At 30.1% G+C, this 12,762-nt stretch overlaps 1 protein-coding gene and 1 long non-coding RNA gene across 2 annotated transcripts; one reads left to right on the top strand and one right to left on the bottom strand.

Annotated features, from left to right (window-relative positions):
- The first annotated feature begins 2,753 nt into the window (after nt 1–2,753).
- On the top strand, nt 2,754–4,823 carry LOC132040600 (uncharacterized). The gene is made up of 2 exons (XR_009410725.1): nt 2,754–3,184; nt 4,287–4,823. It is a non-coding gene; the product is annotated as an uncharacterized LOC132040600 (long non-coding RNA).
- Nucleotides 4,824–11,204: 6,381 nt separating this feature from the next.
- LOC132038958 (uncharacterized) lies at nt 11,205–12,762 on the bottom strand. The gene is made up of 2 exons (XM_059429465.1): nt 12,496–12,762; nt 11,205–11,446 (listed from the first exon to the last, which is right to left on the bottom strand). The coding sequence occupies exons 1-2, from the start codon at nt 12,649–12,651 to the stop codon at nt 11,237–11,239; spliced, it is 366 nt and encodes a 121-aa protein (XP_059285448.1). The 5' UTR covers nt 12,652–12,762; the 3' UTR covers nt 11,205–11,236.

Below are 12,762 nucleotides of genomic sequence, written 5' to 3'. Positions count from 1 at the left end.
AATTATATATAACTTTTACTTGAAATATGCCTTTAGTCCTAATAATACAACTATATAATTAAGATGTTTCATAAAAAAATAACACAAAATGTGAGAAGAGTGATGACATTGTATTAAAATATTCAACAAAAGATAATAAAATCTGTTAGAATAAATATTGCTAATTAATAAGCCATAAAGAAAATGACCATAATCTAAAAATACTAAGTCATACTAAAATAAGTACGGCTAATAAGTATTAATTACATGATAAGAAAAAAAAACTTAAGTTATGTATTTTCACTCTCTAAACCAATATCAATACAAGAAAAAATATATTTGGCAACAAATTTTTTTTTGTTGCCATAGATTGATTATTGTTGCAAAAAGTACTTTTTGGCAACAAAAAAAAATATTTTGTTACATGAACTTTTCCCAACGGCTGTTATTGCAACAACATGCAACAACATTTTTTTTTTTTTGTTGCCAAAAGTACTTTTTGCAACAACAATCAATACTATGGCAACGAAATTAAATTCTTTGGCAACAAAAAAATCATTTGCCAACAATAAAACTAATTAAGTTGTTGCCAAATATAAAAAATTTTGTTGCGATTTCTATACTTTCTTGTAGTGAATTATGCAAAATTAAAGAATAGATATCCAACGCCATCACAAGAAAACCCCGAATTGCCAACCGATTTTACTAACAATTCAAATCTGTTAATAAATTAGCAACAAATTACTAACAAATTTGTAACAGAATTGTTTTTCAGAATTTAGCAACGGATTCCTAATGGATTACCAACCAAAATTTTACTAACTAAATAATTTAGTTGGTAAATATAGCTGGAAAAAATGGCGCCAAATTTAGCAACTCCCTACCAACGGATAACCAACCGAAATATTACCAACAAACATCTTTCATTGGTAATATTACCAACCGAGTATATTTCAGTTGGTAAATATGATAGAAAAAATGGAGTATAGTTTATTAACAGATTACCAACGAATTACCAACCAACCATTTACCAACGACAGGGTTTTGTTGCTAATTTACCAACCAATTAGAAATTCATTAGTAAATTACTAAGGGATTGTTATTTGTTGGTAAACTTGCCAACAAATGTTCAATCGGTTGGAAATATTTACCAACAAATCAAGATTGTGGTTTTTAAATTACTAACATATTCGAATTACTTGGTAATATAACAACCGATTATTAATCCATTAGTAAAATTTACGAACAGATCCATCTTTAGTTGGTAATATTACATACAAATGAATATTCAGCTAGTAATTGCTACCAACTGAGATCAAATTCGTTGCTAAATTACTAAATTATCAACTCATATTGGAACAGTTGAAAAATTTACCAACCGGGAGGTTAAATTGGTTGGTAAATCACCAACTGATGCTGAAACGGTTGGTAAATTTCTATGTAAAATCAATTGATATTTTTCGATGAATTTAACTTTTAATGGTAAACTTAATGATGGATTCTAAATCAATTGATATTTTTCAAGGAATCTAGCATTTAGTGGTAAAATTATCTTTACAATATATATTGTTCAATATTACATTCACGAATAAGATTACTAATTCTGTTAGCTCGAATGGTTACCATGATTCTTTCTCAATTCTATTTTGAAAAATAAAATATTACATATGAAAGACTAATCAATTTTTTTTTCCCAGGCCGGTGCACAAAGCATCTCGCGTTAGTAGGGTTCGAGGATGGTCCGCACCCCAAGGGGTATGTAAGACTAACCAATTCTTTTTATTATTATTCACAATATGCCAATATTGGCACTAAAGGTACGTAAATTTTGAAACTTGTTGTTCAAACAATTATTCAGATATAGGATTCCTATATCTCCTTGTAAGGCTTGTTTGAAAGCCCGTTATCGGACTTCATTAATCGTCATTTGTTGTTCAAACTGAATCATTTTTTTGCGGTTTTCTAATTGTTTCAAAGTCTTATAAATTGATCAATCAATCAAACTCAATATTTTTCTCAATTTATCTCATAGTATTCATTCTCTCAAAACTGCTCGACTTGTGTATCTCCTTTCGGTAACCGAGAATGACTTTTTCACGTTGTTCAATAACACCCCCCCCCCCCACACACACACACACAGAGTTCTGATGAATTTTGATTGGTATTCAAGATCCTCTATTTTCGATTATCTAATAAACCACTTAATAAAAGTAGGAATGACTACATTTTAGGGGTTTTTTTTAGGCATAGCTAAACTTTTGCTAATTACATTTCGTAGCTACAGTAGATTGTATTCATGCGCTATAGTAGATTGTATTCAAAATCTGGCTGAGTCAGATTTCGCTGTATTCAAGTTAGATTTTGCTGTATTCAAGTCAGATTGCAATGTATTCAACTAAGCTGTATTCAAGTCAGATGTATTCAACTAAGCTGTATTCAAGTCAAATGTATTCAACTCAACTGTATTCATTTGTAGCTACTTTTACACTGCATTCACTTTATTATATTTAAAATCGATTGTATACAAAAAAAACATCCTTCAAAACACACCTCCAAACACTGAATACATAAAAACATAGATACACCAAAAATTAACAAATTCACCTTAAAAAAATGAATAACATCTAAAAATTTAACAAAAAAAACTCAAAAAAATGAATACAATCGCCGAATTCGTGAATACAACAACACCAACCACTAGTTCTGGCTAGATCTGCCGAAAATTTCACAACAACAACAACAGCCCTTATGCGCCGCCGTCGTTGTCGGAAGTAGACTTGCTTGAAATTTAGCATATCTCGTTGTTTAGAAGATGTGGTTCCTTTTGGTTATGCTTGGGGCAGAACAGTAATGCCTAATGTTGTAAATACAACACCTGCTCATGTAATATTGTTCGTTCACCAAAAAAAAAATTGATATAAGATAAGCTGTGTTCTTAGATATAAGAGAAGTTGACTTAAGAAAACGCATAATTCAAATACCTTTGTTGTGACAATTTGCTATGAGCCTTAGTAGTACCTTTTATAGTTCAGCTAGGGGAAGAATCTAGTTGGCAATATTCTGTCAATTTTTTTTTTTTTAATATTTGTAAACGAATCAGCTAGTATTTTCTTGAGTTTAAGTTTGATTTTAAAGGTACAAAGCTGAAATTAAAGAGAACTATGATGTATGTGGTCTTCTTAGACAGATGACAACAAAGACTCAAGTAAGTATTACTTGTATTCATACGCTTGGGAAAAACTGTATAAAGGGAATGCTTTACCACTTAATCATTTCTTATTTTTTTTACAAAATGTGAAATTAGAAGATGACATCTTAAGACTTTAAAGTTATTTATCTCCATGAACAATTAGAACAGAATGCTTGTAAAGTAGATATTATATGACTTCTAGCTCTTTGCTCGGTTTTTATAAGAGTTGCAGTGTCCTAGATAAGAGTATTTTTTAACATAAATTTTCTTGGTTAATTCCTATAAGCACTTCGTATGTGGTATTATATTGCTTTTGAAACAAAAGTTGAAATTTAAAGTCGTCTTTGAGATTTCTTTAGTAGGCTCTACAAGCTTGCAATGACTTCTCTAAAGTTTAATACAACCTCTGTTCGATTACTATTGGTGTGTACTGAAGGAATTTCCTTGCTTATTTTCTGTGATGTTGAACTCCTTATAGTAGACATCGTTTCAAATAGTATCACGTAGCTTTTGCGTATAAGCATATTTTGATAAGAACTTGAAGGGCTATAGTTGGATTATTTCTGAAATGGAATTTGCATAAATGGAGTCAGGAACACCTCCACATAAATGTTATTTAGATATTTTGCTGGTTCGCTCACATTTCATTGCTGGTTCTTTTAGGACTCATGTCAAACAAGTGTTTGAGGTTAAAATTTTCACTTGTGACTTTAATGTGCCTGCGCCTTTGCTATACGTAGTAGTTATATCTTTTTATGTGAGGAACGACTGTGCTTTTTCCAAGGAGCAGCAGTCTTTGATTGATCTGCCCTGGAGAAACTGCAAGTTTATCTTCATCTCTTCTGTGGAAATCATGATATTTTATATCTGCTTGGACTGATGTTTTAGCTGGTTTACTTTTTAATTTGCTTGTATTAGATGGCAAACGTCTTTCCAATTATATATATCCTCTGTGGAATGTTGATGTTCTATATCCAATTATACACATAGGCTGCCTTTTTTATTTTAGTTATGGACACACACAAAAACACTATATGTCAATTTTGTTACCTCTCTAACTATTTCTTGATGATTGCTTAGCGCTATACCGTAGTGTTTAATCATATCTGCATGTCAGCCTGCAGATTAATTCACCGAGCCTCCAACAATTGAGTTTTCACAAATTTACTTGGATGAAGTGGGTGAGTTAAGAAGGCATGCACTTATGACCTTGTTTCTCTGGCAGCTTTCCAAGGAAATTTTGGTGCATCATCCTCTTTGACTTCTCGACTTCAAGATCGTGATTTTGACGTTCGGGTGAAGGAATGCGTTGTATACCGTTTACAAGAGATTGAGGATGAGATGAAGCATGACATGAGAGAAGATGAGACAAGAAATGAGAGAAGAAATAAGACAAGAAATGCGTCAAGAAATGAGACACGAAATGCAGCGATAGGTGCACAAGCAAGTAGATAAGATTCTACAAGCCTGTATGTCAGTTCTCATTGCTAGCCCACCTATAATGTCCACTTGTATGCTACATCAGTTTAGACACACGTCATCAATTAAATAAGGATACGGGTTATATTTAAATAGTTTTAACTCTTTATCTTAGACTATTGCATTGTTATTCAAATTATGGTTTATAAAAGGACTACTAATATTGTTGGATTTATTTTGGTGCTCTTTTAGATTTTTAAATGCTATAAATTAATAAAAATATTTAAAATAAAATTTTTACTATCGAATTATTATTCAGTTAGTAATATTGCTAACACATTGCCAATCAATTACTAACCAAATATTGAACTCGAATGATACATTACCAACAAACTAACAATCAGTTAGTAAATTTCCAGACGATTAATAACGGAAGATTTCTGTTACTAACATTACTAACCAATTACTATCATAATTTAGAAAAATACATAACCATACTTGCTAACGTATTCAAAAGTTGTTGGTAAATTACCAACGAATTACCAATATACATATTCCGTAACAAAACTTGCTAACCGATTACCAACGTATTTTGAAAAATTTACCATCGGACTTGCCAACCAAATTATTATCCATTAGTGTAGTTGCTAATGGAATACCAACAACACTTCATCTTCGTTACTACAGTTACCAACAAATTACCAACGGAACTGAATAATGAAGAACCAAATTTACTAGCTCTTTTTCTATTTGTTAGTAAAGGTACTAACGATATACCAACCAAATATTGGTCAGTGAATTTGCCAACGGAAATTTTAAGGCCAAGTTTCAAAAGTTACCAACAACTTCTTCAGGTGTTTACCAACCGATTTTTAGTTCATAATTTTACCAACAATTTAAAATTGGTTGGAAAAATTTACCATCGAGCCTTTTAGCAACGGATCAATACCAGTTGGCATTCGGTTGGTAACTCAATTTGCCAACCGATTTGATCAATTTACCAACTAAATTTTTTGTTGGTAATTGGGGTTTCTTTTGTAGTGAACATTATTGTCATTCCTAGTGGTAAATTGAATTTCTTTTGTTAGTATTAGTATTGAGTTGGTTTTGGTTTGGACTTTATATGAGTTATTAACATCCATAGGATATAAAACTTATTGACATTCAAAATTTTAAGTTCAAGCTTGAATAATATGGTAATAGATAAAAAAACTACGAAAAAAATTTAATAAATATTTATAAATTACATTACAAATAAATATTTTTATATATAAAATATTTTAAAAATTGAAACATGTAATGGCGGGTTGGTTTGGTTCAGTTTGACTTTTATTTTTTTTATTTTTTTAGCTAAAACCAAACTAAACCAACTATAGTCGGGTTTTCTTTTTCAACACCAAACCAAGTCAAACCAAACCACTAGTCGGGTTTTTTTCTCGGTTTGACTCGGTTTGGTACAGCCTGTCGATTTATTTTGTACACCCCTAGCCATAATATTCTTATCATAATTGGGTTTTGCTTAGTTTTTAGTTTTTATTTTTTATTTTGAAAAAATGGAAACATATTTACCATGATTGTTTTTCCTTTTCTTTTTTTATAAGGAAATAAATCTTTTCGTATTTGGCTGATCATTTTCTTGGAGTAAAAGGTTTTGAACTCTTATAAATTGGATCTCGTTCCTTTTCACTTGGTAACATTCACATTGTAATCTTAACTGGTTAGAGAGTCTTGTTTAAACCAGAATTTGTGAAACACAAGTGTTATCTTGATACTGTGTAAACCTCTTTTAAGAATAAATTTTATAAAGTAATTTCCCCAGTATTTTGTGATCTCTTTTATATAGTAAATTAGTAAATTTATCCACGCTTCGGGAGCGCTACTAGAAAAGGGGTGTTTCTCACCGACATTCAGTGAAAAATTTGTGCTATAAAACGTGATTTTCCCACTTCATTCCCACCAAACAATCTCACTGAGAAAATGCATGGTGGGAAATAAGTTCCCATTGAAACGCTGGGAAACTTCATAATTTTTCCGTGCAAAAACTCTACTATTTATGTTTTCCCACCGAGATTCAGTGGGAAATGACCATTGGAAAATTTTCGGTGGGAAAATAGTGATTTTTTAAGTAGTGGCGGTCATAAATCTTCTTATAAATACTTGCAAACAAAAAATTAATAGTAATAAATATATGCAACACATACATATTAATTCTTTTAGAAAAATTAATATATAAGAGTTAAGATGCATACGAAAACTGAACTCAAATAGAAACATCTAATATGTTTTTTATAAGTGTATAATGATAGAGTTCTCGAGGGATACTCCTCTCAATTGGAAAAGGAGGACACAATTAATTCGAAAATTTCTGTATTACTGAATGCATATAAACAACCTACAATTTTGAAGAAAAGAAATCAACTATATTAAAACTATGAGACATAGAAAGTTATTTTAGCCACAACAAATGATTGATTCATTGAGTAAAGTAGAACAACACATCAATATTATGTGAAACAAAATAAGCTCCATTCAAATGGAGAACTCAATTTTCAACTTTAATATCCTCTGTAAACTGTCTACAAAAAGTCATACTAAAGATGATAATACCTAGAGTTTTTGCTCCTGATTTTTGAATACGTACTATTATATGATTATCAAGTTAAAATTATTTTTCAAACTGATAAGAAAAATATTATAATTATTAATGAAATAAGTAAACTTATTTATACAAAATCATTACTTTAGGAGATCTCTTTACAATTAGACACATCACACTCAATAATATAGGTTGGTATAACAAGAATCAAAATTTTAAGATTGCTTAGAAACATCACCCCAATAACTCCAACTTCAAGATTAAATAAATAGAAATACCGCCTTACCAATCCAAAAGCTCCGCACAATATTACTTTTTTATGGTAAGCCTTCTATCCAAGAGCTGAAATCATGACTTCATACTTCATATTCCATTATATTGCTGAAGTCTCTTCTTCTTCATTAATATAATGGCACTTTTGACATAAATTATGGATGATTCAATATTTGAATAATTACCTTATTAAAAACGAACACTCTTTTTCCTTTTCTAACATTTAAAAGCATTTTTCAAAAAATTAAAAACTTTGTTCTGTCAAAAGTTTATTTATTTCTCAAAGTACTGATACTAAAAGTATTGTATTGTTAAGCAAATTGTCATAAAACCTTAATTCACAATGTATAGATTTCCCTGTTGTTTATGTCCCAAATAATATTGGTATATAATTCTCATATATCTTAAATTGGCTTACTCAAAAACCTAACGGTTCCTTAACTCTAATAAACTATTGAGACTACAAAGAACATAGAAGAACGACAAAGAAGTGAAGAAGAAATTCAGTTTGATGAAAAAAGAGCTAGGTGCAAAGTAAATGTTACCAAACCCATGCAAACGTCTATCATTTAGTTTAAAGATCAAGGATATCTAATGATTAACCCTCTGCCACTTCAATCTAAACAAACATCTCTTAGGCTAATATTAGAGACATCTTACAATTCCTGAACAATTTGTCCAAGCAAGGTTATATATCCCTTGCAAGCAGAAAAGGAGCATAAATGGCACCAACATGTTATTTGTCTAAACAAATAGTTCTTATCTTCTTTGTTTTAATAGTATACTAGAAAAAGTTGTCCACTAAAAACTTATCAACATTGTTTAGTGAATATATGGCAGGTATCCTCTGCATAGACTTTATATCATATTCAATTAATATATAATATTATTTAAAGTATATATACTTGTGAAAAACATAAATCAAAGGATTTAAAGTATATATACTTTCAACATTTGTTTTTTTGAACAAGCTATCAATGTAACTTTTATCCGTTGTACATTGCAGGTTGCCAGTTCATTTTTGCTAAAACAAATTATTTGTAATTGATTATCTTAACGTGATCCCAATTATTTGGAAACAAATTATGGATCATCTTCGTGCATTTATGTAAGTATAGTTCTTCTCCACTTATCTGACCCAATTAATGTGATTTCTAACATTGCCACGTTTGAATAAATCCACTAATTACTATACTTAGCTATCTTTCTTGTCCTCCACAAGATTTATTCTAGTGGACTTTCTATTTCTTGGACAATTACCAGCACTTGGAAAAATAATCATATTTATTAGCATCAGAATCGCAAAACTTCTGTTTCTGCAACTTCCTATAGAATAACTTTTAAAATAACTAGTGTACTTGCTTGCGCTTTGCGCGGTTTTTAAACAAAATTAAAATATGATATTTATCATAACATGATGCCTAAATTAATTTAACAAAAAAAATTGTGATAAATATTTTAGGTTAAATATTTATAAAATAATTTAAATCGATATATGTGGAACTTGAATTATGAGAAAATCGTATATATTTTATTGACCCGCCCCACTTGACCCGATTGGCTAAAAATATAGTGATGAAGAGCCAACGGATACAACTTACATATATTGACAAAAAATATATTGGAAAATAAATATATCTTAATATTTGGTAATAAGAGGCCGGTAAACTGATACGAGGAGAAAACATTAATATGATAAGAAATGTGCCTCTCCAGGCATTTAACTTTTAGTCGCATGACACATAGTATATAACTAGTAAATCTAACTGCGCTTCGCGCGGGTTAATTAGACTTTCAAATATAGGTTTTTTTTCTTCAAAATTTTGATTAGTCTTCAAAGTCAAATATTTCAAGTTTTACCAAATATTACTAACGCTTAGTTTACATATTTTTCTATGGTTTTCCGTCACTTAAGAGTTTTTGGTCTTCTAGAAATACTTGTGTTATGTAAAGTGAAACATTATCTTTATTTTCTTTTAAAAAAATATAAAAAGAAAAAATTTCATGAAAAATCGATCTGGTTTTGGCACATATATAACAATTTTAAAATATAGTTATTTCTAATCCATCTAATACATTTGTATAAGTATTTATCTGCAAGCATCTCTTTTCTAATTTTTGTCCTATACTTGTTTAAACCTTTAACTTTTTTCTTTCTTTTCCTTTCTTACTTCGCTACTCAAGTTTTATTTTTATTTCTTCTTTAACTTCCTAATAATAAAGATAAGTAACCAAAAAGATAATATTCTCAAGTTTCGTCATAAACTATAAAAGAAGATATAAAAAGTAGTACCAAAAACACTTTATAGAATATGAAAAAGTATATATATTATCACACAATAATTATTCATTTTTTTAGACAATATAAAGAGAATCAACATTGCCAGCTTTAAGAATAAGAAAAGAGCCAATAAAATATTCATAAATTAATTTAACATATTTTTTATGAGTGAATATTTAAGTTTAACATTTTCTTTAAACAATCCTAATATTAATCCGGAGCGCGTCTTCTTCGTGCTGATAGTCACTTTCTTCTTTTTCAATTTCGTTTTATTATATGCTTTTGGTTCTTTCAATTGCCACACGTATTATGAATTATGTTTTGTTGATGAAAAAACAGTTGGGTAGGATTGTTGGGTGCAGCGATGAAAATACATCATTTATGAATTTTAATTTCACAGCAAATACTAGGCAAATCATCATTTCTCGTTAAAATTTAGGTTTTGACCTCTATTTTTTGAATCATTAAATTTCATATAGCTTTCAAAATTACACTGTGTCAATTTCTGAATAGATCTAATCATATTTCCAAACAGATCTAATAGGAAAAAAAATCATGCTTTGTAACACAAATTAAATTTAAGTAAGCAGTAGGAAAAAAATTATGAATTTAGATAGTGAATATAATTACCTTAGAAGAAATGCATCCAACCTTAAGGTATATACCTCCGAATGCACCAGACTCGTCAATGCAAATGACAAAATTAAGCAAATACTTAAAAAAATGGAATTCAAAAGTAAATTTTCAACGAAAACATTGGCATATCTTTGCATCGTAAGGAAATGGTCCATTTGAATATGCTGGGAAGACCGCACATGCATGAACCTCACAAGACAATTTGTGATTCTATAAAGGAAAAAAGAGAGTAAAATACAGTGACTATGCAAAACAAAAATCAACATTCTTCTTTTGGATTCGATATCGAGAATTAACGTGCTATAAGACTCCAAAAATAAACCATTTCCTGTACATAATCTATAATCTTGTCCTAGTTACACAAAATAGTTGAAAATGAAGTAAACAATCTGCTCGAATAACTACAAATACTCGACTATACATATACATACAGAAAGCAAACAAAAACTTATGAAACTTAAGACTTTCCTGCACAATATAAAACTACAGAATTGAGGCATGGCAATGGCATATGAATGGACATTAATGTGTATTAATTATCCAATTTAATTGGAGATTTAAACAGTTGTTGGCCATAAACAGCAAAATGAGCAAAAGCAGTCGAATAGGAAGATGAAAAAGCATTGGCATTAATATGTATTAATTGCTTAGTTTAATTAGAGAATAAAGATGATTATGGAGGGGCAAAGACTTTTAGGTCTTTAAATATAAGCTAAATTAATTGAATGGAGCAGGAAAAATTATCAAAAAAATGAGAAAAGATAAATAGAATCATCAAAAAGAGGTCTTACATCACTCTCTTATCGCTGAACCTTTATTATATATAGATATGATGAGAAAAGACAAACAAAGATTCATAAAGCTAAGCGGAACTACAATCAGCAACACATTCTTTTCCCTCTCTTGCAAAAAGGGCTTCAAGAACGACCACCCAGTACCAATCAAAACAAACTGTGAAAAGCAAAACTACACGCATAGACTGGAAAATATAGAACAACACATACCACCCATGTGCAGTCCCAGTAACCTTAACATAATGCTTATCCTCAGCAGCAAAATGCAAATTGGACACCTTCATTACAACAAAGAGTGCCATAAGTCCATGAATCCTATTAAATTTCTTATTCTTCAAATAAACTAACACAGATGCCTACAAAGCCAAAATAAATCAAGGAAAACAAAAAATACAAAGTGGGCAACTAAGTAAGACCTGCAAAAAGAGGGGAATATTATGACGCGTTAAATATGCAGAGAGTTTTTTATTAGCGCAAATGTCTTCTCAAAAACAAAATCGAATCAAGATTATGACCCGTTTGCACTGGTCACACCAGCAAGGAGTTTTCACTTACATATCCTTCCTCACAATCAAAAGTAGATGTCTTGAAATAATTCCGTCCTTATCGATATTTGGAGCACAGCTTACTCATTTTTATTTGCATTGAATCTCGAACTTTTAAATCAAACAAAATTAGAATTTTATTCTTATTCTTCAACCAAAACCTTATTTTTCAAGCTCAACTCCAATAATTTCGGAATAAAATAAAAGATCCCAAAATCTAAATTAATCTTCATATAAGAAATTATGTAGAGAGAGTTGAAAACTTACTTTAGCACCAAATATTCAAGAAGACGCCATCAAATTATAAAATGAAGCACCGGTTCCAACACATATCCAGACTAATGACATCTTTTCCAATGGCGACAAACTCGATTAATCGAAAATTGGAAACCAACAACAGAATGTCAATCAAAATCTTAGATTCACGATCAACTCTAATAATTTCTGACTGAAATAAAAGATCTCAAATCCTCAATTAATCTCCATATAAGATATATTATTTAGGGAGAGTTGAAAACTTACTTTAGCGGCCAAAATTCAGGAAGAAACCATCAAATAAATTGCAGCGCCCGTTCCAACACGTTCAGACTAACGACATATTTTCCAGTGGCAACAAATTCTATTGATCGAAAATTCGAAACCAACATTGACAGATAAATTTTAAAAAAATTCCAAACAAACAGTTTTATTAGCTTTTTATAGATTCAGCATTTGCTCTATTACTATTAAAGATAATTAAGGAAGTCTAAAAAATAAAAAAAAAACAGAGAGAGAAGAATTACATCCGGCAAGTTCGCAAAAAAAGTTAGATCAATCATCCAGCATTGCCATTTGATTACTTCACAAGTTCCATTTCTCAAGAGTAGAACATGAACGTTTTTTTGGAAAATGAAGTGTACTGTTTCATATTTATTTCTTGAATGAATGTGTATCCCCATTCAATTCAGTAACGTAAGGTGAATGTTGTTGTTGTTGTTGTTGTTGTTTTTTTTTTTAAATGAAGCACATTTTAATAAATAATATGGTGAATTGATTGATTAAAATAAAGG

Source organism: Lycium ferocissimum, chromosome 12 (genome assembly GCF_029784015.1).
Source record: "Lycium ferocissimum isolate CSIRO_LF1 chromosome 12, AGI_CSIRO_Lferr_CH_V1, whole genome shotgun sequence".
Lineage (NCBI taxonomy): Eukaryota > Viridiplantae > Streptophyta > Magnoliopsida > Solanales > Solanaceae > Lycium > Lycium ferocissimum.
The sequence above is the reverse complement of the archived record's forward strand: the minus strand, read 5'-3'. Positions and strand labels throughout refer to the sequence as shown.